The sequence below is a fragment of the Thalassophryne amazonica genome, chromosome 7, assembly GCF_902500255.1.
Source record: "Thalassophryne amazonica chromosome 7, fThaAma1.1, whole genome shotgun sequence".
Lineage (NCBI taxonomy): Eukaryota > Metazoa > Chordata > Actinopteri > Batrachoidiformes > Batrachoididae > Thalassophryne > Thalassophryne amazonica.
In genome coordinates this window covers 47,195,819-47,223,245 of record NC_047109.1, presented here as the reverse complement: position 1 = coordinate 47,223,245, position 27,427 = coordinate 47,195,819, and the positions used below count along the sequence as shown (strand labels likewise).

Sequence of the window (27,427 nt, the reverse complement as noted above, 5' to 3'; positions counted from 1 at the left end):
CTTTATGATGTCCTTAATTGAAATTAAGGAAAATTAGCACTGCTAAAGAAACAGATAAAAGGAAAAAACTGCCATCACTAAAGATACATAAGTAGAAATGTATCATCAGCTTCCATTTATGGCAAAAACAGTCATTTTTAAAAAGTGCATCTGTTATGATTTGAGGCCAGGATTTAAACAGAGTCTGATATTTCCCAAAGATGCAGGTCAGTAAAACACATGGATTCAAAAGATGCCATGGTTTAATTACAGTAGATGAGTGGTGGACAAAAACTGGACACGGACTAGGCAAAACAAAAATACAGTATCAACCCACTTCGGGTGTGTCAGGCTTACCGAGATGGCATGGCTGGACACAAATGCAGGATTCAGATGTCAGTAAAACAGAGTTTAATGAAAATACAGTCCGGGTTCGGTACACAGGTAGGCAGACCAAGATAAGCAGCAGGATCCGAAGCATTAGGCAGAGACAGCGTCAAAAACAGGCAGGCAGGTCAAAAACACGGGTAGACAAAAACAGGATAGAAATGCTCAGAAGAATAAGTGCTCAAAAGTGGCTCAAGGCTCAACAATCTCGCAACCAGACAGGGTGACGGGTGTGACTGAAACAGAGGGAGTGATTAGCAGGAAATGTAAAACAGGTGTGTGTGTGTGGAGGGATCTGGAAGGAGTGTGGCAAGCTGGAGAGAGGATCACAAGGAAACGCCCACCACCAAGCAGAGGACAGAGCAGAAAGCTCTCACCACCAAACATGACAGTGACAAAGAATGGTAGCAACAAAATAAAGAAACAAAGAGACACAACATACAAGCCCCAATCATGACATCACCCCTCCCCCATGGCCGACTCCAGACGGCCCAGGTGCCCCAGGATGGGAAGCATGAAAGTCCCGGATCAACGAAGGGTCCAGGATGAACCGAGAGGGCACCCAGAAGCGTTCCTCCAGACCGTACCCCTCCCAGTCCACCAGGTACTGCACCCCCCGGCCACAGCGGCGAGACAAAAGAAGACGATGAACAGAAAAGATAGGACCACCCTCCACGAACCAGGCGGACAGAGGGGGCTTGGCCGGAGGGCAAAGAGGACTGGACCTGACTGGCTTGATACGACTGACATGGAAAGATGGATGTACACGAAGAGACCGAGGCAGCTGCAGATGAACCGCCGCCGGATTGATGACCCTGGAGACAGGAAATGGACCGACAAACTTGGGAGCCAGCTTGCAAACGGTCCCACGGAGAGGGAGGTCCCACGTCGAAAGCCACACTCTCTGACCAGGTGTATACAGTGGGGCCGGGGTACGGGCACGGTCGGCCGGTCTTATAAGCAGACGACGTCTTACGCAGAGTCTGCCGTGCCTGCTCCCAGGTAATGCATGATTTGCACCAGGGCAGATGGAACAGGTGAGTTCAAGTCTGTGGAGGGGAAAAGAGAGAGGTGATAGCCATGGACAACTTGAAACGGAGAATAACCTGTGGAGGATGAAGGCAAGGAATTGTGTGGGAACTCCACCCAATGCAGTTGTGTGGCCCAAGAAGTCAGGTTGCTCGAGGCCAGGATCCATAACCCCTTTTCCAACTCCTGGTTCATCCGTTCTGCCTGACCGTTGGCTTGTGGGTGGAAACCAGATGTGTGACTCACAGTTGCCCCCACCAACCTACAAAACTCACTCCAAAAATGAGAAACAAATTGTGGACCCCAATCGGAGACAATGTCCATGGGGAATCTGAAACGGGCAGCCCGGTGACAAAGTCCACTGCAATATGAGACCACGGACGCTTTGGGATGGACAACGGAAGCAGTTCACCAGAGGGTTTCTGTGTGGAAGACTTGTGGGCGGCGCATACCGGGCAAGCCAAAATATATTCCTTAATGTCCTGTGACATCTTGGGCCACCAGAACCACTGATTAATTAACCAAGGAGTCTTTCTAATGCTGGGATGGTTGTCAAAGGGGCTGTCATGTGCCCACTGAATAACTTCCCCCTTCAGAGTGCCAGGGACTAAGAGCCTGTTTGCAGGGCAGTCCTGAGGTCTAGGATTCCCCCTAGATGCCACTCTCACCTTATCCTCAATGCCCCAGGTAAGACCTGAAACAAAACAGGTGGAAGGCAGAACGGGTTGGGGCACTGGATGGTAACTGTCAGGTTCGAATTTACGTGATAAGGAGTCCGGTTCCAGTCCGTTCTTATTCCGTGGGCGGTAGGATAGGGTGAAATTAAATCTACTGAAGAAAATGGACCACCGGGCCTGTCGGGCATTAAGCCTTTTGGCGGCGTGTAAGTACTCTAGATTTTTATGATCTGTCAAGACGATAAAAGGTACTTGTTCCCCCTCCAACCAGTGCCGCCACTCCTCCAAGGCCACCTTAACTGCCAAGAGTTCGCGGTCACCTATGCTGTAATTGCGTTCGGTTGATGATGACTTTTTTGAGAGAAATGCACATGGATGCAGTTTATTGTCTGTGGCACCTACTTGAGACAGGACGGCCCCCACCCCTACATCCGAGGCGTCCACCTCCACCACGAACTGCCGGCTAGGGTCTGGAAGGAGCAGCACAGTGGCAGACGTAAATCGCTTCTTTAGCTCCTGAAAAGCCTCCTCACACTCATGGGACCAGACGAACGACTGGTGGGTGGAGGTAAGGCTGTGCAAAGGAGCGGCTATGGTACTAAAATTTCTGATAAATTTCCTATAGAAATTGGCAAAACCAAGAAAGCATTGCACTTCCTTACGACACTGAGGTGTGGCCCATTCGGATACAGCAACAGATCCATACGTATCTCCCCCTCAGCCAACAGGAACCCCAGAAAGAACACTGAGGGCCTGTGAAACTCACATTTTTCCGCTTTGACAAACAGCTGGTTTCCCAGTAACCTGCGTAGTACAGTACAGACATGCAGTTTGTGAGATTCCTCATGGGGGGAGAAAATCAAGATGTCGTCTAGGTATACGAACACAAATTTACTCAAGTACTCTCTTAACACATCATTCACAAAACACTGGAATATGGCTGGCACGTTAGTGAGCCCAAATGGCATCACCAAGCACTCGTAATGGCCTGTGGGAGTATTAAAGGTGGTTTTCCATTTGTCGCCATCCCTAATCCGGACCAGATGGTATGTATTGCGAAGATCTAGTTTAGTGAAAATTTTGGCCCCCTCCAGGAGCTCGAACGCTGAGGAAAGTAGTGGTAAGGGGTACCAGTTTTTTACTGTGACCTCGTTAAGCCCCCGGTAATCAATACATGGCCACAAAGACTTATCTTTCTTTTCCACAAAAAAGAAACCAGCACCTGCCGGGGAAGATGATGGCCGAATAAGCCCTGTGGCTAGGGATTCACTGATATATTCCTCCATTGCTTGGAGTTCTGGAGCGGAGAGCGAAAATAATTTCCCCCTAGGGGGACAAGACCCAGGAAGGAGGTCAATAGTGCAGTCATAGCTACGATGGGGTGGCAAGGACTTTGCCCTGGCTTTGCTAAACACTAGTGCCAGATCATGATAACAGAAAGGTACCCCTGAAAGATCTGGGTTAAGTTCTACAGCTGGCTCCCCCTTTCTGACTAAACAAGTGTGGGCACAGCTAGGCCCCCCATAAATAATCTGGCTGTTGGCCCAGTCAAAGTTAGGACAATGTTTTTTTAGCCAGGGGTGCCCCAAGATGGTTAGGTGAGTCATATTATCAAAGACATGGAAACTAATTTTCTCTGAATGCTCCTCAGAAAAAGTTTACTGGACTGACTGGGTGCGATGAATAATTCTCCCCAACAGACTGCCATCCACAGCTTTAACCTCCAGGGGCTGTGGGAGCCGATGTAATTTAAGATTCAGCCTCCTGACAAGAGAGGTATGAATTAAATTGGCATCAGATCCTGAGTCAATAAATACTGAGATTTGGACAGATGTTTCATCAGACTTAATTTTAGCTTGAATAGAATTGTGAGATGAGGAAATTTGGTTCAGACTCACCCGGATAGTTTGCTTGTTTGGGGGCGGGGCACCCCTGACCTGGCAACTTGCGATAAGATGGCCGAGCTGACCACAGTAAAAACAATGCCCCTCCCGCTGGTGGCGCTGACGCTCCTCTGCTGAGAGCTGTGTCCTTCCAAGCTGCATGGGTACCTCTTCATCCGGTCGGGGACTGGAGGCTGCCGGACGAGCTTGGTGGGAGGAGTCAGTTCTAATGCTGGAATTCAGGGAGCACTGTTCACGACGAGACCGGTCCTGGCACCGGTCTGATATCTGTCTGTCGATCTTGATGGCGAGGGTGATCAACGCATCCAAATCATCTGGGAGCTCGATGGCAATTAGTTGATCTTTCACTTCCTCGGAGAGTCCCTGAATGAAAGCGTCAGTTAACGCTGCCGTGTTCCACTCGCTCTTGGCTGCGAGAATGCGGAAGTCGATGGTGTAGTCTGCTACCCGCTGTCTGCCTTGCCGGAGCTTCATGAGTGACCTCGCTGCCTCACGACCGGGACAGGTCTGTTGGAATACTTGTTGGAGAGCGGCGGTGAAGCGAGAGAGAGACTGGCACATCTCAGAATGACAGCTCCACTCGGCGGTGGCCCAGGCCGCCACCCGCCCCGTCAGGTGAGATATCATGAAAGCTATTTTTGTCTGGTCAGATGGAAACGTTGCTGACATCAGCTCAAAATGTAGTTCACACTGTGTGATGAACGGCTTAACATCACCTGATTTGCCTGAAAAGCGTTCTGGTCGGTTCAGCTGATTACACATGACTGTGGTTGGAGCGGGTGGGTGTGTCTCTGCTAACGGGCCCGGCTGTGGGTGTCCGGGAGCTTCGGCTCGAGGTGCTTGAGGAAGCTGGGTGTCAAAGCGTTTCAGCAGCTGGTCCACCTGTGAGCTTAGAGCAGACATTAGTTGGTCCTGACATTGTGACAATGCATTCAAACCGGAGCAGAGAGCTTCTAGCTTGTCCTCATGCTGAGGTAATTGCTGCGCCTGAGCACGTAGCGTCAGCTGGGCTGGATCTGAACCCGCTGTGTCCATAGCTGGCAAGATTGTTCTGTCAGGCTTACCGAGATGGCGTGGCTGGACACAAATGCAGGATTCAGATGTCAGTAAAACAGAGTTTAATGAAAATACAGTCCAGGTTCGGTACACAGGTAGGCAGACCAAGATAAGCAGCAGGATCCGAAGCATTAGGCAGAGACGGTGTCAAAAACAGGCAGGCAGGTCAAAAACACGGGTAGACAAAAACGGGACAGAAATGCTCAGAAGAATAAGTGCTCAAAAGTGGCTCAAGGCTCAACAATCTTGCAACCAGACAGGGTGATGGGTGTGACTGAAATAGAGGGAGTGATTAGCAGGAAATGTAAAACAGGTGTGTGTGTGGAGGGATCTGGAAGGGGTGTGGCAAGCTGGAGAGAGGATCACAAGGAAACGCCCACCACCAAGCAGAGGACAGAGCAGAAAGATCCCACCACCAAACATGACAGTGACAAAGAATGGTAGCAACAAAATAAAGAAACAAAAAGACACGACATACAAGCCCCAATCATGACAGGGTGAAGGGAACCCAAGGTGTGAAAAGGCAAGGAAAAACTAAGATAGTCAATCTTCCAGGGAGTGCACAAACCAGAAATGAGTACTTACAAAAATGGAGCAGTGGAGGACACAGGACATCAGATAAAGTGAGCAGTCACAGTTAACAACAGAATGTTAAGCCCGTACTGTACAGACAAAGCCAAACCTTTACAAAGGAAACAGCTACAATGGACCCATAAGGGACATGGACACAGGTGAGGTTAAATACCGACTCTGATGAGTGAATTAATTCCAGCTGGAAACTAAGAGAAGGTGTGTGATGACTTAATTAAGACACCAGATGGCGACAGAGAAGAGAACATGACATGGACCTGGAGGGCAGACCAAGTGACAACAGGGCAGCAGTGAACGGAACATAAAACACAGTGACACAGAAACTAATTACACGGCACACAGCAAAAGCTGAATGAAGGGAAAAAATCTCAAATCGCCGAGAAAAGGTGGACAAATGAGCCTGAACTTCTCCCATCACCGAAAAGCCTGCGAGTCCAGAGCGCATAAAAGAATGAAACAAAACCGAAACGAACAAAAGAAAAACAAAGCGAACGGCGACCTTGACGCTTTAACCAAAATCAAAGTGAAACATTCATGATGACGTGACTTCACAGCGGGTATCAAACCAAGCGTGATCGTTGCATGACCTGTGATCATTTCTGCAGCCACCCTGTGCTCTGCACAGCTCCTGAAGGTGTGAGATCTGGTTGTCTTGACAGCAGGTTTGTCTTCACGGCTGCAACGTGCGTATTAGGGCTGTTCATGTTATAAAGTGAAAGAATAAAAGTTGTGAGAGACTTCGGGTCACATGTTGTTTATGTTCCACTTGGGGTTTTATAGGTGCAGACCAAATTTGAACTCAAGCAGATAAGATTTAGAGGTCCCCCAGAGTGACACATTTTCCTTTCCCTCCGCTGACAGTGCAACGTCACCCTAACGGAAGAAGACTCTGATGCCATTATTTTTCTTTTACAGGTACATGTGATGGCTTCTAATCACAAAAAGTGGTGGTTGATTGGTCACCCAGAGGAGAACATTACTGGAATTACTGGATTACTACATTGCTTGTTTGGGGAAAATTGTTGCTTTGTTGGTGACCCCTAAACAGTGTCTGATTACAATAAAATTTGGCACAGATCTTTTATTTTATTAGTGGAACAAGAAAAACATGTGGCCCAAACGATTTTGTAACATATGAGATTTTGAACAGGTCTAGTGCGTAAATAGTTAAAGTAGTTGATAAAACGTTCTTGCCGCTATTGTTTCTGTATGAAAACACTGTTTTTCGTCTCACACATGGACATGGAGTCACGTTCAGCTCATCGGATCTTTAGTTACTGATCCGTTCGAATATCCAATCCAATCCAGCTTTATTTGTAAAGCGCTTTAAAATCACCCACAGGGTCCAAAGTGCTGTACAATGACAATAAAATACATTAAAACACAATAAATACATTAAAATACATTTAAAATGCACACAGCTCAACAGGCACAGCATTTCACTAGGTGTTAAAAGCCAATGAAAAGAGATGAGTTTTTAAAAGTGATTTAAAATGCACAAGTGATGACGCCTGTCTAATATGCGGTGGCAGATCATTCCAAAGATTTGGTGCTGCCATGACAAAAGCCTGGTCCCCTTTGAGCTTACACCTAGTTTTAGGCACCGTCAGAAGCAGCTGGCCTGCTGACCTGAGTGACTGGATGGGACTATAAAAGTGTAACAACTCAGAGAGATAAGATGGGGCAAGTTTATTTAAAGATTTAAAAGTAAACTAAAGAATTTTAAAATGGATCTTAAAATGAATGGGTAGCCAATGAAGTGAGGCCAAGACAGGTGAAATGTGCCATACATTGTATGGTAATGGTACCATACAGTATATGGTACCATTACCATCCCTGGTTCTCAAGACCAGGCACCTACATGGCTCTACCCTTCTTTTATTTTTTTATTTTTATTATTAGATATATATATATATTTAGATATACCTTAGTAGACACTAGTAAAGTTCTACCTTAGATTTGGAATGTCATCCTAACTTGTATCAATTTTTCATGTCACACTACAGTGTGAAACACAAAAATCAGCCTATTTAAAGAATTCTGCATTTTCTATCCATTCAATCTTGGTCTGTTTCCCAAGTGTAAAGAATTACTTAAAAAAGAAGAGAAAACTAACAAGGAACAATGACAGAATTTCCAAACCAAGATCTGGTTGGTGTGGATCAATTCTAAAGTGAAATCACAGCAACAGAGTGTTTTCAGTGTTGGAACACAGCTGCCAACAAATCCACACCCATGTTCAGCATGGTTTCTGAATTAAGGATGGTAGCACCACCTTGTGGGTTCTTTAGGGATGCCTCAAGAAAAATTGACCAGCTGAAATTAACATTCACACGTTTCACAAACTGGTGACTAGCTGAGTCTGATGTAGGATAAAAATGTTTTGTAAAAATAAATCTTCTCTTTTCTCTTCCACTTTTTCTGTGCCTCTCCCCCAGTGACCTCTGTAACCCTTAATTGGAAAAAACAAGTACAGAAAACAAATGAATAAATGAATGCTCGCTCTTCACAGTAAACACAGATGAGGTTGCAGTAACAGTAAAGAAGATGAACAATTGATTTTTCAATGTATTACTTATGGTTTGCTGTTTGTTTTTTGTATGTAAATCGATGTTCACATTGTTGGCTTCAGTGACCCAAATCAAAAATCAATCAATCAATCAATCAATTTTTTTTATATAGCGCCAAATCACAACAAACAGTTGCCCCAAGGCGCTTTATATTGTAAGGCAAGGCCATACAATAATTATGTAAAACCCCAACGGTCAAAACGACCCCCTGTGAGCAAGCACTTGGCTACAGTGGGAAGGAAAAACTCCCTTTTAACAGGAAGAAACCTCCAGCAGAACCAGGCTCAGGGAGGGGCAGTCTTCTGCTGGGACTGGTTGGGGCTGAGGGAGAGAACCAAGAAAAAGACATGCTGTGGAGGGGAGCAGAGATCAATCACTAATGATTAAATGCAGAGTGGTGCATACAGAGCAAAAAGAGAAAGAAACAGTGCATCATGGGAACCCCCCAGCAGTCTACGTCTATAGCAGCATAACTAAGGGATGGTTCAGGGTCACCTGATCCAGCCCTAACTATAAGCTTTAGCAAAAAGGAAAGTTTTAAGCCTAATCTTAAAAGTAGAGAGGGTGTCTGTCTCCCTGATCTGAATTGGGAGCTGGTTCCACAGGAGAGGAGCCTGAAAGCTGAAGGCTCTGCCTCCCATTCTACTCTTACAAACCCTAGGAACTACAAGTAAGCCTGCAGTCTGAGAGCGAAGCGCTCTATTGGGGTGATATGGTACTACGAGGTCCCTAAGATAAGACGGGACCTGATTATTCAAAACCTTATAAGTAAGAAGAAGAATTTTAAATTCTATTCTAGAATTAACAGAAAGCCAATGAAGAGAGGCCAATATGGGTGAGATATGCTCTCTCCTTCTAGTCCCCGTCAGTACTCTAGCTGCAGCATTTTGAATTAACTGAAGGCTTTTTAGGGAACTTTTAGGACAACCTGATAATAATGAATTACAATAGTCCAGCCTAGAGGAAATAAATGCATGAATTAGTTTTTCAGCATCACTCTGAGACAAGACCTTTCTGATTTTAGAGATATTGCGTAAATGCAAAAAAGCAGTCCTACATATTTGTTTAATATGCGCTTTGAATGACATATCCTGATCAAAAATGACTCCAAGATTTCTCACAGTATTACTAGAGGTCAGGGTAATGCCATCCAGAGTAAGGATCTGGTTAGACACCATGTTTCTAAGATTTGTGGGGCCAAGTACAATAACTTCAGTTTTATCTGAGTTTAAAAGCAGGAAATTAGAGGTCATCCATGTCTTTATGTCTGTAAGACAATCCTGCAGTTTAGCTAATTGGTGTGTGTCCTCTGGCTTCATGGATAGATAAAGCTGGGTATCATCTGCGTAACAATGAAAATTTAAGCAATACCGTCTAATAATACTGCCTAAGGGAAGCATGTATAAAGTAAATAAAATTGGTCCTAGCACAGAACCTTGTGGAACTCCATAATTAACTTTAGTCTGTGAAGAAGATTCCCCATTTACATGAACAAATTGTAATCTATTAGACAAATATGATTCAAACCACCGCAGCGCAGTGCCTTTAATACCTATGGCATGCTCTAATCTCTGTAATAAAATTTTATGGTCAACAGTATCAAAAGCAGCACTGAGGTCTAACAGAACAAGCACAGAGATGAGTCCACTGTCCGAGGCCATAAGAAGATCATTTGTAACCTTCACTAATGCTGTTTCTGTACTATGATGAATTCTAAAACCTGACTGAAACTCTTCAAATAGACCATTCCTCTGCAGATGATCAGTTAGCTGTTTTACAACTACCCTTTCAAGAATTTTTGAGAGAAAAGGAAGGTTGGAGATTGGCCTATAATTAGCTAAGATAGCTGGGTCAAGTGATGGCTTTTTAAGTAATGGTTTAATTACTGCCACCTTAAAAGCCTGTGGTACATAGCCAACTAACAAAGATAGATTGATCATATTTAAGATCGAAGCATTAAATAATGGTAGGGCTTCCTTGAGCAGCCTGGTAGGAATGGGGTCTAATAAACATGTTGATGGTTTGGATGAAGTAACTAATGAGAATAACTCAGACAGAACAATCGGAGAGAAAGAGTCTAACCAAATACCGGCATCACTGAAAGCAGCCAAAGATAACGATACGTCTTTGGGATGGTTATGAGTAATTTTTTCTCTAATAGTTAAAATTTTGTTAGCAAAGAAAGTCATGAAGTCATTACTAGTTAAAGTTAATGGAATACTCAGCTCAATAGAGCTCTGACTCTTTGTCAGCCTGGCTACAGTGCTGAAAAGAAACCTGGGGTTGTTCTTATTTTCTTCAATTAGTGATGAGTAGAAAGATGTCCTAGCTTTACGGAGGGCTTTTTTATAGAGCAACAGACTCTTTTTCCAGGCTAAGTGAAGATCTTCTAAATTAGTGAGACGCCATTTCCTCTCCAACTTACGGGTTATCTGCTTTAAGCTACGAGTTTGTGAGTTATACCACGGAGTCAGACACTTCTGATTTAAAGCTCTCTTTTTCAGAGGAGCTACAGCATCCAAAGTTGTCTTCAATGAGGATGTAAAACTATTGACGAGATACTCTATCTCCCTTACAGAGTTTAGGTAGCTACTCTGCACTGTGTTGGTATATGGCATTAGAGAACATAAAGAAGGAATCATATCCTTAAACCTAGTTACAGCGCTTTCTGAAAGACTTCTAGTGTAATGAAACTTATTCCCCACTGCTGGGTAGTCCATCAGAGTAAATGTAAATGTTATTAAGAAATGATCAGACAGAAGGGAGTTTTCAGGGAATACTGTTAAGTCTTCTATTTCCATACCATAAGTCAGAACAAGATCTAAGATATGATTAAAGTGGTGGGTGGACTCATTTACTTTTTTACTTTTTGAGCAAAGCCAATAGAGTCTAATAATAGATTAAATGCAGTGTTGAGGCTGTCATTCTCAGCATCTGTGTGGATGTTAAAATCGCCCACTATAATTATCTTATCTGAGCTAAGCACTAAGTCAGACAAAAGGTCTGAAAATTCACAGAGATCTGTTCACAAAAATCTGTTTTCATATCTGAAATTTTCACCTGACATCCTTCAAGAGGCTCCTAGCCCGACTGAAGGATCAGGAAACTGGGTGATTTTGCAGTCATTCAGATGTTCAGTGGGCCAATCACTAACCAGTTGTCTTTCATCTTTGTTCCAGACTGGAACTTCATGTATGAGATTAAGCAGTAACCGATTTTCCATGTCATGGTTCTGCAGAAGGTGGCGCTGTAGGCTATCCATGTAAAAACGGTATCAACACTGGGTGAAAATGGTATTCCCTGTGCGACAGATAAGAAGTGGGAAGCTCTTTTTAATTAATGCTGAGATACTGTTGAAGATGGTCCATCCAGTGGTGGGCCATCAAGTATGCTGACCGAGGAGAACATGAGCACTGTGGACAACTCAGTAATGGAGACACATCAGATGCATTCCTACTGAAGAAAAGCTGTCTGTCTGTTGAATCCACTGAAATAATCTTCCACAATCACCTCAACATGTTCTTAGTGTCTGCTGACCCGAAAAGCAGCAGGTTCACAGGAACACATCACATAAAATCTTAAACCTATTCAACACACTCTGTGAGGGCATCCTGGATTGACTCGTTACCCAAGTTGATCCACTTTGATCCTAAATGAAACTGCACAGTCCTATTCACTCTATTGAGGTATCCCATAATCCCATGTGCTCCAGAGAGGCGCTGCAGTCGAAATAACATAGACAAATTACATGACAACAATTACAGATGAACATTATACTGTCCAAATGTAAATTTTTATGCCTTTCATCACATTTATACAAGACTGCATGCATGAGACCATGAAAACTTGCCAAAACAAATATTCCAAATATTCTGTGTCTGCTATGTTTAACCTGCATGGAACTTCATAAACGCAAACCGAATTTCAGACATTTTATGCATATTGCTCTGGAACAAAGAGGACAAACAGTGCTGTAAAGGACAATAAGCAGGACGTTAAAGAGCAAACTTCACTTTCCCCCAGAACGGCATGAACAGGAAGTGATCACAGCTCACAGCAATTCCCATTGAAAATAACAAAGAAACAACCTGAAATTCTCGCATGTTTACATGAAAGAAACAATAACAATGTCTAAAAACCTAGATAATATATTTGTGAGTTTTATGCACAATATACAAAGAGTTTTTCCTTGCAGTGTTAACGCTGTTGTCCTTGTGCAGCGGTTAAATTGCAGCATTATCTGAACGTCGCAATGCATTTCTCAATGTTATTGACATCTTGCAGAGCAGCAACCTCTCTGAGATTTTGCAAGATTTTCCGGGATTTGAAACCTCAATAGGGCAAATTAGGTGAAACATGCAGTCACATGTAGTCAGTCTGTTTGCTTACTATGGAATTTTGTAAACACAAATAAATAAAAAACATTAAGGAGCAGTTTGGACTGAAGGCTGATTATTTTTTTTTTAATGCATAGCAAAGCTGTTCATTTGTTAATCATATAGGCTACATCGGATAGCAAGTATTGAGTCAGGCCTTTTTTAAAGTATGGTGGCCCTGAAGTGCAAAATGTAAAGACAACTCAGAAATCTTTTTTTATTTATTTGTGAAATGTCATGTTTTCTTATTTTGTGTGTGTGTGTGTGTGTGTGTGTGTGTGTGTGTGTGTGTGTGTGTGTGTGTGTGTGTGTGTGTGTGTGTGTGTGTGTGTGTGTGTGTGTGTGTGTGTGTGTGTGCGCGCGCGTGCGTGTGCGCGCTTTATGAAATGTCATCATGGTTTCCGATTTGCTAATGTATTTTGTGAAATGTTTATGTTTCTTTTTTAATTTGTTGTGTCTTGTGAAACCTACTTTTTCTTAATTTCATTATATTGTGCACTTCAGGGCACCCTTGCATTGGCAAATATTCAGTATTAAATGACTCGAGTTGAGATCAGTGACAAAAAAATCACTACTATGAATGGGGAAAGGTCACATTTCACTTGGCTACTACAGCAGACAGATGGCTGTTTTCGAGAACTGAGAATGGGCCAATTGTCTGCCCACATAGTTGCTATCCAGGAACCAAGGCATTTCCATGGTGGAATGGATGCAGGATTGCACAGCATCAGCCCATGTTCGCCCATCTGGCCTGTATCTAAGAACATTTATCAAGTGAGAGGCAATCAGGGAGCCATTGAATTCATAACCTGAACACTGGCTGCTGATTGGCCGAGACCCCTTACATCATCATCGTGACCTAGTTGTTGCACAAGCAGGGCAATGCTGAAGAAGAAAAAAATTTGACTGCAGATTAAACAAAACTCTCTCGCCAAATATCACATGACTTAAAATGACAATGTGAATGCTTGCATTTTTTGTCGTGCAACAATGGCATTTCTCGTAGTCAGACTTGAAAGGCATGCATTTCATTAGTCTGTTGTGTCCAATTCCTGTGAAGATGCTCTCACAGACTAGAGACAAGTCTATCTTGAAAACTAATGGACCTCAAATGCAATTGGCCCACACATTATGCACTATAGAGCTAATGCTGTCAACATTAGGCACATGCACTCTCTCTGTGTCACTTTTCCTGCAGGGAAAAGAAAATTGACCAAGAAACCAGAGCCAAACCAGGCAGCAGCATGCAGAAAGTCTGGATTGATATATTTAACCCCACAGAGAATGACAGAGGCAAATACACTCTGGAGATGTTTGATGGCAAACAGACACACAAACGGTATCTTGACCTGTCTGGACAAGGTGAGTGGAAATGACACTTCACATAAGATCTTTGATTTCATGACTGTGACACACCATCTCAGATGTTCTTGGATCTCAAAAGACAGCGCTACCATGAATTATTTAAATACTGTATTTCTTTGATTAAACGTCTCGGCGTTTTGTTTTGTTTTGTTTTGTTTTTTCAAGCCTTGCTCAGGCCGACCATCTACATGAGGAAGGCTTTTATTAAAGGCTGGTGATTATTAACAAAATGCTGCTTGCTGCCTGCACTGAAATATGGTGTTAAGTTTCATACATATCCCTGAGTGTGGCGAACCAAAGACCACTTTAGATCAGAGCTCTCTGCGTTGCAGTGAACCATCTCCCAAATGACAAAGACCACAAGGGCTGTGATTGGTCAATATTTCACTTTCACTCCTTCGTCTCCCGTCATATTTTAAAAGTTTTTGCAGTGCGCACACCAATTACATCATGGATCAAATGGAGGAATGTTTGGCAGAAAAGTCCGCAAATATGACCAACTTTACAACACAGAGTCGAAAAATGACATAGATGCTCAAATGACCTGCAATTCATCAAGAGAAACTGCACATGGCATTGGTTTGGAGGTTGGTGATTATATAAAGAAGTGTAGCTTATGACACAACCAACACAACGGAGAACTTTGAAAAGGTCACACCCATGACGACGTCATTGCGTGGCCACATAGTTGTAGAAGCATAGATCATGCTTTAGGATTTTAACTACTCCACAGTGGACTTAGAAAAAAGACTGACTCAACCAAATGTAATCCTTTTTAATGTACATAATGCACCCAATTATTTAAGACAGGCATTTGTTTTTTCAGACAAAGTTTTCACCCAGCCATTAGATGAGACAGACCCCTATTCAAGGCCAGGCACATAATTGAGGAAATATAATACTTTGCAGAATGTACACTGGCTCCGAATGGATTTCTTTGCAATATTTTTAATACAAAAAAAATTAAACTACAGGGGTTGTACAATCCATTGCATTCTACATGCCAGTCTCAAGCTGGGAGAAATGAGAAGAGTAGCATCAGCAAAGGCATTCTGTGAAATTTTGCCACACTTTAGCCACAAGCAGATCCACACATATCAAATAGGACAGAAGAAAGGGCAGCAGCACTGGAGGTCAACAATGGAGGTTCTTTCACAGTGCAGAGGAGAAATGGTGTTGGAATAATACTGAAGGAATCGTATATTATGTGTGTTCTGTTCTGTGGAGGTGATCACACTCATCACCCTGTCAGACTGTTGATGAGTGTGAAGCCGGAAATGGTGATGATGAATGTCATCAGTGCAGACTGGGTGGTCAATAGATGACACCATAATAAGGTGGCCACTTTAATTATAGACACCCACAACTGTGTGGACCACTTCCCAAAAGAAAAAACACAACACAAAACACATCCATAGACCAGATAGAACTGAACCATGGGTTCCTGGACAGACACCTCTGCACTTCTTCTCACTGGCTTTATTTCTTCCATAGTTTATAGTCATTTTGACACCGGTGGTTCAACGTTTAACTTTGTGTTTGTCCGTTATCGTCTGCAAAATCGCTCTTTTGCATGCTCGTGTTCTGCGTAAATGCTCATTTTGTGTGTGAGTCATTGCCTCAGCACACACAGAACGCGCCTCATCTGATCCATTGTCACAAGATGTTAAATCTATCATAAACATACTTTTACAGCTGCTTATAAAGAAGGAATGAACATGCAACTGTTTTGCCAAGCTATTACAATATAAACATTAAAAATAATTACCTTTTAGGCTGTTCCAAATATGTTCTCCACCTGAGAGAGAGAGAGAGAGAGAGAGAGAGAGAGAGAGAGAGAGAGAGAGAGAGAGAGAGAGAGCGAGCTCCAAATGTCCTCTGTGATTCCAGAAGCAGTTAGAGGTGTTTTCAAAATCCAAACTGTGGCAGAAAATGAATAATCCGGTACAAAATAATTATTTTATATAAAGCGTCCAGTGCTCAAAGCAGGTGGGATTGTCACAACGATGTGCGTGAGAGGGTGCAGCCAAAATAGCCTGTCCAAAATAGTCTGTCCTGTCCTGCTAGGCACCAGGTGCTCGGATAATTGGCTTTTAACAGCCTTGTCCTCACTACAAACATGCCTCTACAATCCTTGTTTGTCCTCGTAGTGCCCCGTACACAAACTGTCCCACGCTATTGTTGCTGAAATTTGAACTTCTTGAAATTAGCGCCACGCTCAGAGATGAGCCTGTTAGCCACATATTCTGCCTCTAAGAGTCTCTCAGAGCCACTATTCTCTCACAATTGTTGAATAACTGGACTCATACCAAAAAAAAAAAAAAACATGCTACGTGGTTCATTAGTCATCCTTCATTATTTGGTGGGACCAGGGCTTGAGCCCGCTAGGATAGGTTTGAGCTCCCCCACGACTCTTAACTGGAATAGGCCACAAATGGGATCAATGACAAAGAAGATCAATGAGATCAATGAGAAAGAAGCAAATTGAACTATAAACAAAAGGACATATTATCAATAGCACAATATGACTGAGGGTTTTTTTGTTTGTTTTTGTGCACTTTGCACTTGAATTGCACTGTTTACTTCTTAAATGGAGCTCTGTCAATTTTATTTTATGAAATAAAAACAAACTTCTTTTTTCCCACCAGCATTTGCTGATGCTTTCCAGGAGTACCAGAGGCTCAAGTAAGTGTTATGTTACACACTGCACACCAAAAGAAAACAAAGAGGAAGTACTTACAGTAAAGCCAGCAACAAAATGTTACCTGAACCTAAAAATATTCATAGATTTCAGATGACATTGTGTCAAGAGCTGTGTTTCCACTACAGATTAATTTGATATCAGTTAATTTGATACATTATTTTAGAGTTTTCAGGTGTGTTTGGCTAAAATACATTTTAAATTTGTATCAGAAATTTAAAAAAACAACTGAAACCACAAAGTTCATTCCAGGTGCTCCAGCTTTTTCCCACTTCCAAAGACATGCAGATTAGGTGAATTGCTGACTCTAAATGGACTGCAGGTGTGTGTGTGTGTGTGTGTGTGTGTGTGTGTGTGTGTGTGTGTGTGTGTGTGTGTGTGTGTGTGTGTGTGTGTGTGTGTGTGTGTGTGTGTGTGTGTGTGTGTGTGTGTGTGTGTGTGTGTGTGTGTGTGTGTGTGTGTGTGTGTGTGTGTTTGTTTGCCTATATGTCGTCCTGTGATATACTGGTATCCTGTCCAGCGCAAAGTTAAGCAATATTTTCTGAATGTCTACCAAACATAATAGGGAACAACAGCGTTTCCATTGAATGATAGACTGCAACTGCTGGGTTTTGTCCTTTTGTGATAACTGTCATTTTAATAGCCATTGTAATGGATGGGTAAATCTCGCTCAATATTACAATTTCCTTGTTTTTTTAATCCAATATTGCTATTATAACTTCATCTCTTATAGGTTTATTAAGTTTCAAACTCTTACTCCATCCACATGCACCACACATATATTTTAGAATGTCATGTGTTCATTCTTGTGGCCTATAATTGCAGACAAAGTGTTTCCATTCCAGTTTTGTCAAATAAGGATTTTTTTTCCCCAGTTGCCTGTAAAGCCACCTCATGCAAGTGAAAAAACATTTTTGCGATACTGGAAAGTTTTTTCAAAATACGTGTTTCCATTAAGCGTATTTTCAATTTGGAATTTCAAATTGAGCAATTTGGAGGGTAATGGAAACCCACCTTGTGGTGAAGACGTCCTACTGATTTGTGTCTTTCTTTAAATCCTTTAGGCAAATTGCCATTACAGAGAAAAGTAAGTCATCATTTTAATCATAACAAATGATTTACTGGAGAGTGGATGTAAACAAAGAAAGAATCTTGCTCCTTTCTTTCAGATCGGGCCAGAGTGGTAAAAGGTCTCCCTGATGTGGTGGCCATCATGGAGGGCAAGGTATGACAATGTCAAACAAACAAACAAGCAAAATAGATGGTGTTGCATAAAGGACACAAAATTATTAAAAATGTTATTTCACTCTATGTTTTGCAGTACATTAGCTGCATTTTATATGTGTACAGTATGTACGCTTGCACCTGACTCCTCTTTTTCTTCTTCTAAGTCTCTGTGCCTGACATGCTTTGTTGCCGGAGATCCAGATCCAGAGGTGTTCTGGCTTCGGAATGACAAAGAGCTTCACGCCGAGGGTCAGTTCAACATGACCAAGGAGCGCGACTGCAGCACCATCACTGTCAACAACATCAATGTGCAAAATTCTGGCAAATACAGCATCTTAGTGCACAACAAGTATGGCTCAGATACGGTCGATGTGACCGTGAGCGTGTACAAGTGTGGGGACAAACCTCCGGTAAATGCTGTGTTGCTGGGTTAAGACCATTTGCTAATTCAGAAATTATTGCTTCAACAGAGGATGCAGTACTTTACAACAGTTCGTTTGCAGGATTACTCAAAAATATTTTTTCATTATGAATGCTGGTGCAAAGGTTGGAACTCATAGATAATAGAAACTTTTGAAATTAGGTTAATAGGGCAGCGCAGTCTCATTTGAACCCTGCGTGATATTGCGGGATTTGACCACTTATGGGGACAGTTGCTCCCATTGCACAATATATACACAGCACAACATCACACGGGAAAATGGTGTACTGCTTTGTTTTCGGCTGCAATCACTGAAGCGGTCGCAAAAAGTGCAGTTTTTTAAGTTCCCAGTGCCAGAGTAGCTCTGTTCTCTCACCTGCAAAACCGCCTCGACACATTTGAGCTGTGGGTCATAAACAAACCGCAAAACATGTCCACTTTCCCACCGCATCGTCACTTTTTCACAAAAAAAGTGCATTTCACTTTGCATTTTCACTTTGTTTGCCTGTAATTTGCCCAAAATGTCAGAGAAAGTGCCGTGTTTCTTTCCCCGGAAGTAGAGAAATTACATCATACGTGTTATATTTTACCCTTTTAGTGCCCGCCCTCAAACGAGATTGCGGTGCCCAATTTTTCAGTGTTTCAGAAAAGATATTTTGCTGCTTATGCTAACTCACCACTTCCTGAATGTGTTGGCATTATTCTAAAACAACAGTGTTGCAAATGTGTTGCTCAGTCTAAGATGTTTTGGGATCCCTTTACCATCTTTATCTTTAAATAATATCTGGTGAATTAAAGCTAGTTTGTATGTGTAAAAGTCACCCATGATGTCATTCTGGTTGCATGTAGTTCACTGAGATTCAACTTTGGTGCACTGTGTGTGTGAGAGACAGAGAGGGATTTGTAGGCAAGTGCGGTTAGTTAGCAGCGCTGTTACACTATCACTGAAATGCACAGATTAGTTATTGAACATCACAGAAGTCTGAATATGTGAAAATCAAAATGAACATAATGTGTAAGTAAGCCCTTTCAGCTGCTCCCCACAACAGATTTGGCACAAGTCTTATGCCGGCGTTCTGTCGAGATGAGGTGCATCATCGAGATGATGTGCGTCGTCGAGCTGAGACGTGTCATCGAGATGAGGTTCCTCGCGTAACTGCATATGTGTGCACTGAATAAATTACTTGACGAAGTTCGCTTATTTTGATGGGCAAGTATGTATAAATTGTTCATCCGAACATAGTAATGTATCAAATGTACTTATAAAACAATAAGTATTTTTAACCTGGAATTAGCTTATTTCGACAGGCAAAATATACATATACATACATTTATGCTCCTAAGATAAAATACAGAAAATGTTTTACTTACTAGGCTATAAATACACTGAATACAGTTAATAAAAAAAATAAAACTTTGACGGAAAAAACAAAACAAAAAAATGCACATGCGCAGTTGCACGTCAAGCGAGTTACATCATCTCCACGTGCAGTTGCACGAGGCACCTCATCTCGACGGGTGACGTCTTCAAGTCTGGGGTAGAGCAATGTACGCATGCATGCGTACATTGCTTGCGCAGTATGCATGCGCAGTAGCGCGACGCACCTCATCTCGACGTTCACCTCATTTCAACGGGACACCGGATGCTCTTCCTGATAAAACTCCACCTTACGTGAGGGGTGGGATTTGAACTTGGAACCGTCCAAGCTGAAACCAAGCACACTAACCACTTGGCCACCACCTCTACGCATGATGTGCTATAACAAAGCAGTTTATAAAATCTGTTCAAACATAAATTTGTATCGGCACAAAATGTAATGTAAATGTAAAGGTAATGCATAGAATAATTTGCTACAACAAATGGCATTGAATTCTGTTACAGGTGTGATGAAAGGAGTTAATCCAAATACTATGTTTAATGAATTACTTTTTCAATTTTTATTTATTTACTTTTGAATTTGTAGGAATGAATGAGTCGATGCCCCAGAGGTAATGAGACAGATTTTAAATCACAAAAGCTGATTTAAATATGTCACATAATCTGATATAATTTTTTCAGAAAAAAAGGTGTGTATGTCAACAAAAAAGGGCAGAATGCAGCTTGCCGAGATTATAATAATTAACAGAAATAACTGCTGGTTAGAATGCATACTAATAATACTAATACATTTAGTGACCATATTATATTAGTCAGAGAATGAGCTGCTGTGTTGCCACAGTTACCTGGAAAAAGTAATCCAATTACTGATTACTCCTTGAAAAGGTAACTTAGTTACTTTATTGATTACTCACTCACTCACTCCACTTCAACCGCTTACTCCAATTAAGGGTCGTGGGGGGCTGGAGCTTATCCCAGCAGCCACAGAGCGCAAGACAGGGTACACCCTGGACAGGACGCCAGTCTGTCGCAGGGCCACATATAGACAAACAAACACATTCACATGCGCACACACACCTCCAGACACTTTAAAGTTCCCAGTCCACCTAACCTGCATGTCTCTGGATGTGGGAGGAAGCTGGAGCGCCCGTAGAAAACCCACGCAAACACAGGGAGAACACGCAAACTCCACATAGAACGGCCACAGATGGGAATCAACCCATGAGCTGAGGCAACAGTGCTAACCATTAGGCCACCGTGCTGACTTTACTGATTACTCAGTTTTAAAAGTAACTAAGTTAGATTACTAGTTACCTTATTAGTCACTTTCAGCAGCTGCTGACAACACCCGCCATGCCAGCTAAACATGAAAATGATAACCCGTTTTGCCAATACTCACTTTGCCTTTTCTTAACTTCAGTGAACTTAAATACTTGTTTTATAAAAAATAAAATAAAGACATCTTTCTTGACCTCATATTTAACTGTTTACAGCACTGTAACGGTAAAACTTACAATTTCTAACCAACATTGTTTATAAATGTAACTATTAAATTGTTTATAACATTTAAATTCTTTCTAAATATTTTAGTTTTTGAAATTATTATTATTGTAAGTACCATGAGTAGTAGTAATAGTATGAAAAAATGCCTTTGAAGTGGATCTTTAATCTAGGGCTGTTGTGGGGAGCTGTTTCTCGTCCCTCCCCTACCCACACCCCTTCCCGCGTGGATTTGCCCCTGGTTTACTGTTTGAGCAAAAGAATAGATAATGTTTTTTATGCAGAAAACACAACCAGATTGACAGGTAAGAAAGTTTTATCAGCAGTTTTGTTTGTTTTTTACATCATGTTGTCCTCAGAAAGAGACTTGAGGTGAATTTGGTTGGAGAGTTTTAAAGAGAAAAGTTTTAAAGAGAAAAAAAAGCTTAAAATGTATTTGTAAAACCATAGCTCTGAGCATCACTGCACTTTGAGAGACAACGCGGAGGTGCTGCACAAAACTGCAGTTGAAAAGCTCACAGCATGCTGAAAGTAGGCGAAGTGGGCATTTCAGTCAATCCAACCTCCTGCCCACGGGAAATGCTGGGATCAACCTACAATAGAAAAATAATAGTAACTCACAGTGACTTAGAGAAGTAACTTTAATCTGATTACTGATTTGGAAAGATTAACACGTTAAATTACTCATTACTGACAAAAGCGGTTAGATTAGAGTAACACGTTACTAAGTAACAGTGGTGGCCACAGTTCCGCTAACCGCTAATTATCAAAGCAAATGTTTTCATTATCGGATTAGCTTTTCAGATAATTTTGAAAACTATCAGCGGACTAATTATCTTCCGATAAATTTTGGTCTGATAATTTTTAGACCGCTAACATTTATAAAGTCTGACATCAAAGATTTGAGTGTAGTCGATGGGTAGTTCTATCATCTACAAACAGAGGAGAGCTAGTTTCAGAAGAAACTGCTCTTTCCTCTGCAGACAAAGGAGAACTTAGCACTGGTACCACAGTCTCTTCTGCAAAGAGACTGGTAGCGTGTTTTTGAAAACATGGCTGTGATTGGTCCATCTGATATGTCGGCCGCTATTGGCTATCACACCACACTCTGTGATTAGCTGTGGCATAACCGCCGAAAATGTAAGTTGGTTCGACTCCTCCAGAGATTGTGGTACCAGTGTTACGTTGTAAACAAAGGCTGCAACCAATCAGACAGCGGCGTGTCTCAACCAATCGGCAAAATGTCGGAATCCCGACTAAAAGTCACGTGACTAAATAACCCGATACTGACTCCTTTGCCTTGGCTGCAGGATAGGAACCAACTTAAAGGGAACTGCTCACAGAGGGAAAAAAAAACCTCACTTCTTTAGACCCATACTAGTTTGCTGGCAATGTCACCCAAGTCATCCAGAGGCAAAGAGTTTAAATTTATGGTTAATGTAGGAATGAACTAATTTTGAAGGTTTTAGTGTGGACATGCTGTGCCCAGGTACATTATGGGTAATCTCAGTATAACCCCAATTCCAATGAAGTTGGGACGCTGTGTAAAATGTAAATAAAAACAGAAAACAATGATTAGCAAATCCTCTTCAACCTATATTCAGTTGAATACATGACAGAGACAAGATATTTAATGTTCAAACTGATAGACTTTTTTGTTTTTGTGCAAATATTTGCTCATTTTGAAATGGATACCTGCAACACATTTCAAAAAAGTTGGAACGGGGGAACAAAAAACTGGGAAAGTTGATGAATGCTCAAAGAACACCTAATTGGAAATAGGTGAGTGTCGTGATTGGGTATAAAAGGAGCATCCCCAAAAGTCTCAGCCGTTCACAAGCAAAGATGGGGCGAGGATCACCACTTTGTGAACAACAAAAGTTTGCAAATATGAACAACTTTACAACACGGACTCTAAAAACTACAAAGACACTGAAATGACCTGCAATTCATGGAGGGAAATTGCACGTACCGGAATGGTGGTTTGGAAGTTGATAATTGGGTAACACTTTATATTAACTGTACGCTATAGAGCATTAGTAAAGCATTTATAAAGTGTAAGTAAATGCTTAAATAACTACTTGTAAAACATTTACAAAGCATTCTTTTTTATTAGCTACTCATTGGTAAGAACATAAATAGATGGCTTAATAATTATTAATAACAAAATATGTAATTTCTTTATAAAATATTTATAAATTATTTTTTTAATTCTCTATAAACCATTTAAGAAAAGTTGATCATGAATAATTCATCATTTACAAACGTAAAATCAGACACTATTCATTAGTGATAAAAATACTTTACAAATCATATTTTTATTGTCTTTACATTCTTTCCTCACAAATTAAGCTTTTACTAAGCATTAATAAACCACTAGTTGATGGTCAATGTATCAGTTATAACATCTGTAAAGATTTCATTAACTACTTTTCCTTATTCCTCAATACTTTATGCACCATTTGTTAATAATGTACAAAGCTCAAGTCTCTTTCCCCATCACTATAAGTATGCAGTTTAAAGACTTTATCTATGTACAAATTCTTCTTTCATTGTACAAATAAGCTGTAACTGAGCATTAATGACGCATTTGTAATATCCTTGTGATGATTAAATTTGTTTTATAACTCATTTGTATATGCTTAATATATATTTTAATCAAAATCTCAAACAGCTGACCAATTCACTTTTATTTGTCCATTTATAAATGCATTAGTAAATTTAAAAATACTATTATAAAGCCTTTAAAAGCTGTTTGTAAAGTATTAGGTGTGAGCTTAACTAAAGTGATGGTTAAATTTGCATTTTTAACTTATTTGTAGATGATAATTACATATTATACTCAGAGTCACCAACAGTTGACCAATTCACTTTTATATTTATAGCGTGCAGTTAATATAAAGTGTTACCGATAATTGTATAAAGAAGTGGAGCTCATTTAGAGACAAATTGATCCAGAAAAAGCCACTGTTCCCACAAACAGAATGGAGAATTTTACAAAGGTAATGCACATCAGCGTCATTGCATGGCCACAAAGTTACATACTTGTAGAAGCATAAATCAGGCTTTAGGATTTTACGGTACCACTACGCAGCGGACTTGGAATAAAGAGTGACTTATTTAAGGCAGGCACTTTTTTTGTTTTGATGAATTTTTGCCCCAGCCATTAAATGAGGTAGACCCCTATTCAAGGTCAGGTGCTTAATCAAGGAAATATATGAGCCTAATTGGTGCTGCGGATTCCCCATAGATCGTTCTGTGCCTCCTGACTGTAACTAATCCATTACATAGATATAACACATACATATTTTGTCTATATATATATATATATATATATATATATATATATATATATATATATATATATATATATAACGGATTTTGATTGTAACGGACAAAATTTGCTGGACCACCTCAATCCATTTTATGCAAGTTTTACTGTATTTTATTTTTCATGTTATTGTTACTTTTAGGAAAAACATCAGCATAAAACTGATAAACCTAAAGGCCCCTTCACATATGGTGTGAAGTTTGGATGACGTTTGGACAACTACGGCGAAACAACACGAAAAAGTTCAAATTTGTGCACCACGAAACATCGCACCAACGGGCAGACAGTGTCTTTCAAGCAGGAAAAGTGCAAGGTGCATGACATTGTGCAGCTTATGTAGAATAAATAAAAAACAAAAAAAACAGCCGGTATCTATGGGACCACATCGCGCCGCTTATGTGGAATAAATAAAAAATAAAACCAGCCGGTACCTGTGGGACCACATCGTGCCGCTTATGTGGAATAAATAAATAAATAAAAGAAAGAAAAACACATACTACCCACTGGACATGAACCTGCGCCTTCCAAAAGCTTTGATTAGTAGTCAGCAACTTTACCACTGAGCTACAGAGCTGTTCTTTGAAAGCTGCGAGAATCTGCCTCATATCAGGAAAGACATGGAAGCATTACAAAAAAATTTAAATCATACACCATATAAAAACACCACATTTCTCAAGCGAGCAATACAAATATGTATCTGTCATCTGTTCCTCTGTAGATGACCCATGATCACAGACATACAGTCATGAAATGACATGAATGAGAAGTAGTGTGCGCTGATGTCCACATCTGCTGGTCCAGTGCATCCAGTTGGCTGCACGTGTGTTCTGCCTGACACACGTGTCTTGTGGATGGCGTGCCGCAGCACAGACACCACATCATGTGGAACAGAGCTCACATGGGTGATGTGACAGTCACATCGCCCGCTGCGTGATCTGATCTGATGGTCCGTTTCAACCTGGCAGGCTGTGTCTGCTCCGTGCGTGCGCTCGCTCGCTGCAGCTTGTTGCCACGGCGATAAATGTTTTTATTTATGTCCATGTAAGTACAGCAATCAGACACATGCGCCTCACAGTGGACAGTTGTTAGTCCATATCTGTCCAAACACAGTAGTTGTTGTCCAGCTGGAATGTCCAGAATGACAGATCACCACAGCTGCTTCTGTCATAGCCACACCGCCAACACCTGGAATTTGGCCGACACCTGCCACGAGAGGGTGCGATGGGTTCGCACAGTGCACACTCTGTCATTCAGCTGCTGGTGTGCGTAAATAGTTGTAGCAACAGGTGTACAAAGCGTTACAGGCAGGGACGATTTCACACAGTTTACACACGATTCCTGCGTCATGCGCACTAAGTGCACACTTCATCCAAACTTCGCACTATGTGTGAAGGGGCCCTAACATCATTCCTTTTTCAATTAAAATAAAACGCATTAACACTGGCCTGGGAATGCCTCGGGATCCACCAGTCAGAGGTGGTTAATGTGGCCCGGGAAAGGGAAGTTTGGTGTCCCCTTCTGGAGCTGTTGTCCCCGTGACCTGATCCTGGATAAGCAGTTGAAGATGTAATGCAAAACAAAAAACAAAAAAACAATGGTTCATGATTATTTTGCTGATAATGTTTCTTCCTGTTTGACACTAGATACAGATCTGTCAGAGTAGAGGAGCAGATATGTGGATGAATCGTGACTTTGACAATAAAAGCATGAAATTTGGCACAGGGTTCGAGCATACCCTAAAGATCATTTATGGCTATAGGGGCATCACAGAGGCAGCCATTTTTCAAGATGGCTGCCATGCATTGTTTGTTTTATTCACAGCTCAGGCTCGAGACCACCAAGGGTCTTGATGTCAGTACCTAATCCTACATTTTTAAGGATGAGGAATGCAGTGGGGCTATTTATATCCCCAAACAATGAGTCAGAGAGGGATATTATGATTTTTCATGGACCGCCACCGTGTTCGCCACTGCAGAGTTTTCACTTTAGCGCATTAACTCCAAGAGCTTTCATCCAATTCTTTTCAAATTATCTGGAAACATTCATGGCCCCCTGAGGATGAAGTCTTTTGATTTTGGTGACCCTAGGACTTTCCCGCTAGCGCCACCATTAGGTCACATGTTTGAATTAGGATTAGTGTATCTTTAAAAGCTTTCATCTAAATCAATGAAATATAATGTTTTTGTTTGTTTGTTTGTTTTTAATGACAAAAAAGAGGTCACACAGTTACAGTGAATGCTGAAATGCAATGCTAGCTCTGAAAACAACAACTGCAGTGGCATAGTGACAACGAAAAAGAAAGTTATAGTTCAGTGCAACGTTAGTTGTGAAAACACATGCCACCACAGTGGCAAAATGCAGTGCACTTAAGCTCTGCCTTGAAACATTTGCATTTTTATCCTTTCTTGCATCCACAGCAGAGGAGTTCATGACAGGCCCTTGTAGATTCTGGTGATACAAGAAGTTCAACTATGGTCTTGTATCCTGCTCCATCTCTGCCACGTGTTGAATTAGCTGGATATTTCAGTATCTCATCTATATCTTCCTGACTCAGAACACATTTATTCCAGTCTGTGGTCAGTCATTGTGTATCTGACATTCCAGGCTCAGTAGGGTCCACTAACTTGAATAGTTTGGCCATTGTCTCACAATTCACTATGCTACTTAAAGAACAGTTTGTACTAGCTCTAGCACCACCAATCCAGCATCAGCTGAAACCACCAGGAAGGTACATCAGCTGCCAGCACAGTCACATGAAGGAGTACAGTTAAGGCCCCCTGACACTTGCACAACTTTGATCCGCGTATTGGTACACACTCTGCCGTGCAGGAGAATAAACTTGTCTCAAACTCATTGTAAACTGTGTGCGGCTTCTTCAGAGAAAATTTAGAAAAGTTCAAAATCTCCATCACGCATTAATAACATGTATTTCACA

The 27,427-nt window shown here is 41.5% G+C and overlaps 1 protein-coding gene across 1 annotated transcript in view; it reads left to right on the top strand.

The window, feature by feature from the left end:
• Positions 1–18,301, top strand: part of myom3 (myomesin 3) — a 362,966-nt gene extending 344,665 nt beyond the window's left edge. Inside the window, exons 33-37 of the mRNA XM_034174111.1 lie at positions 13,768–13,931; positions 16,583–16,619; positions 17,700–17,722; positions 17,805–17,860; positions 18,027–18,301. Of these exons, the coding sequence (XP_034030002.1) occupies positions 13,768–13,931; positions 16,583–16,619; positions 17,700–17,722; positions 17,805–17,860; positions 18,027–18,296 (550 nt within the window). The 3' untranslated portion in view covers positions 18,297–18,301. The remainder of the gene's footprint in view (positions 1–13,767; positions 13,932–16,582; positions 16,620–17,699; positions 17,723–17,804; positions 17,861–18,026) is intronic.
• Positions 18,302–27,427: the final 9,126 nt, after the last annotated feature.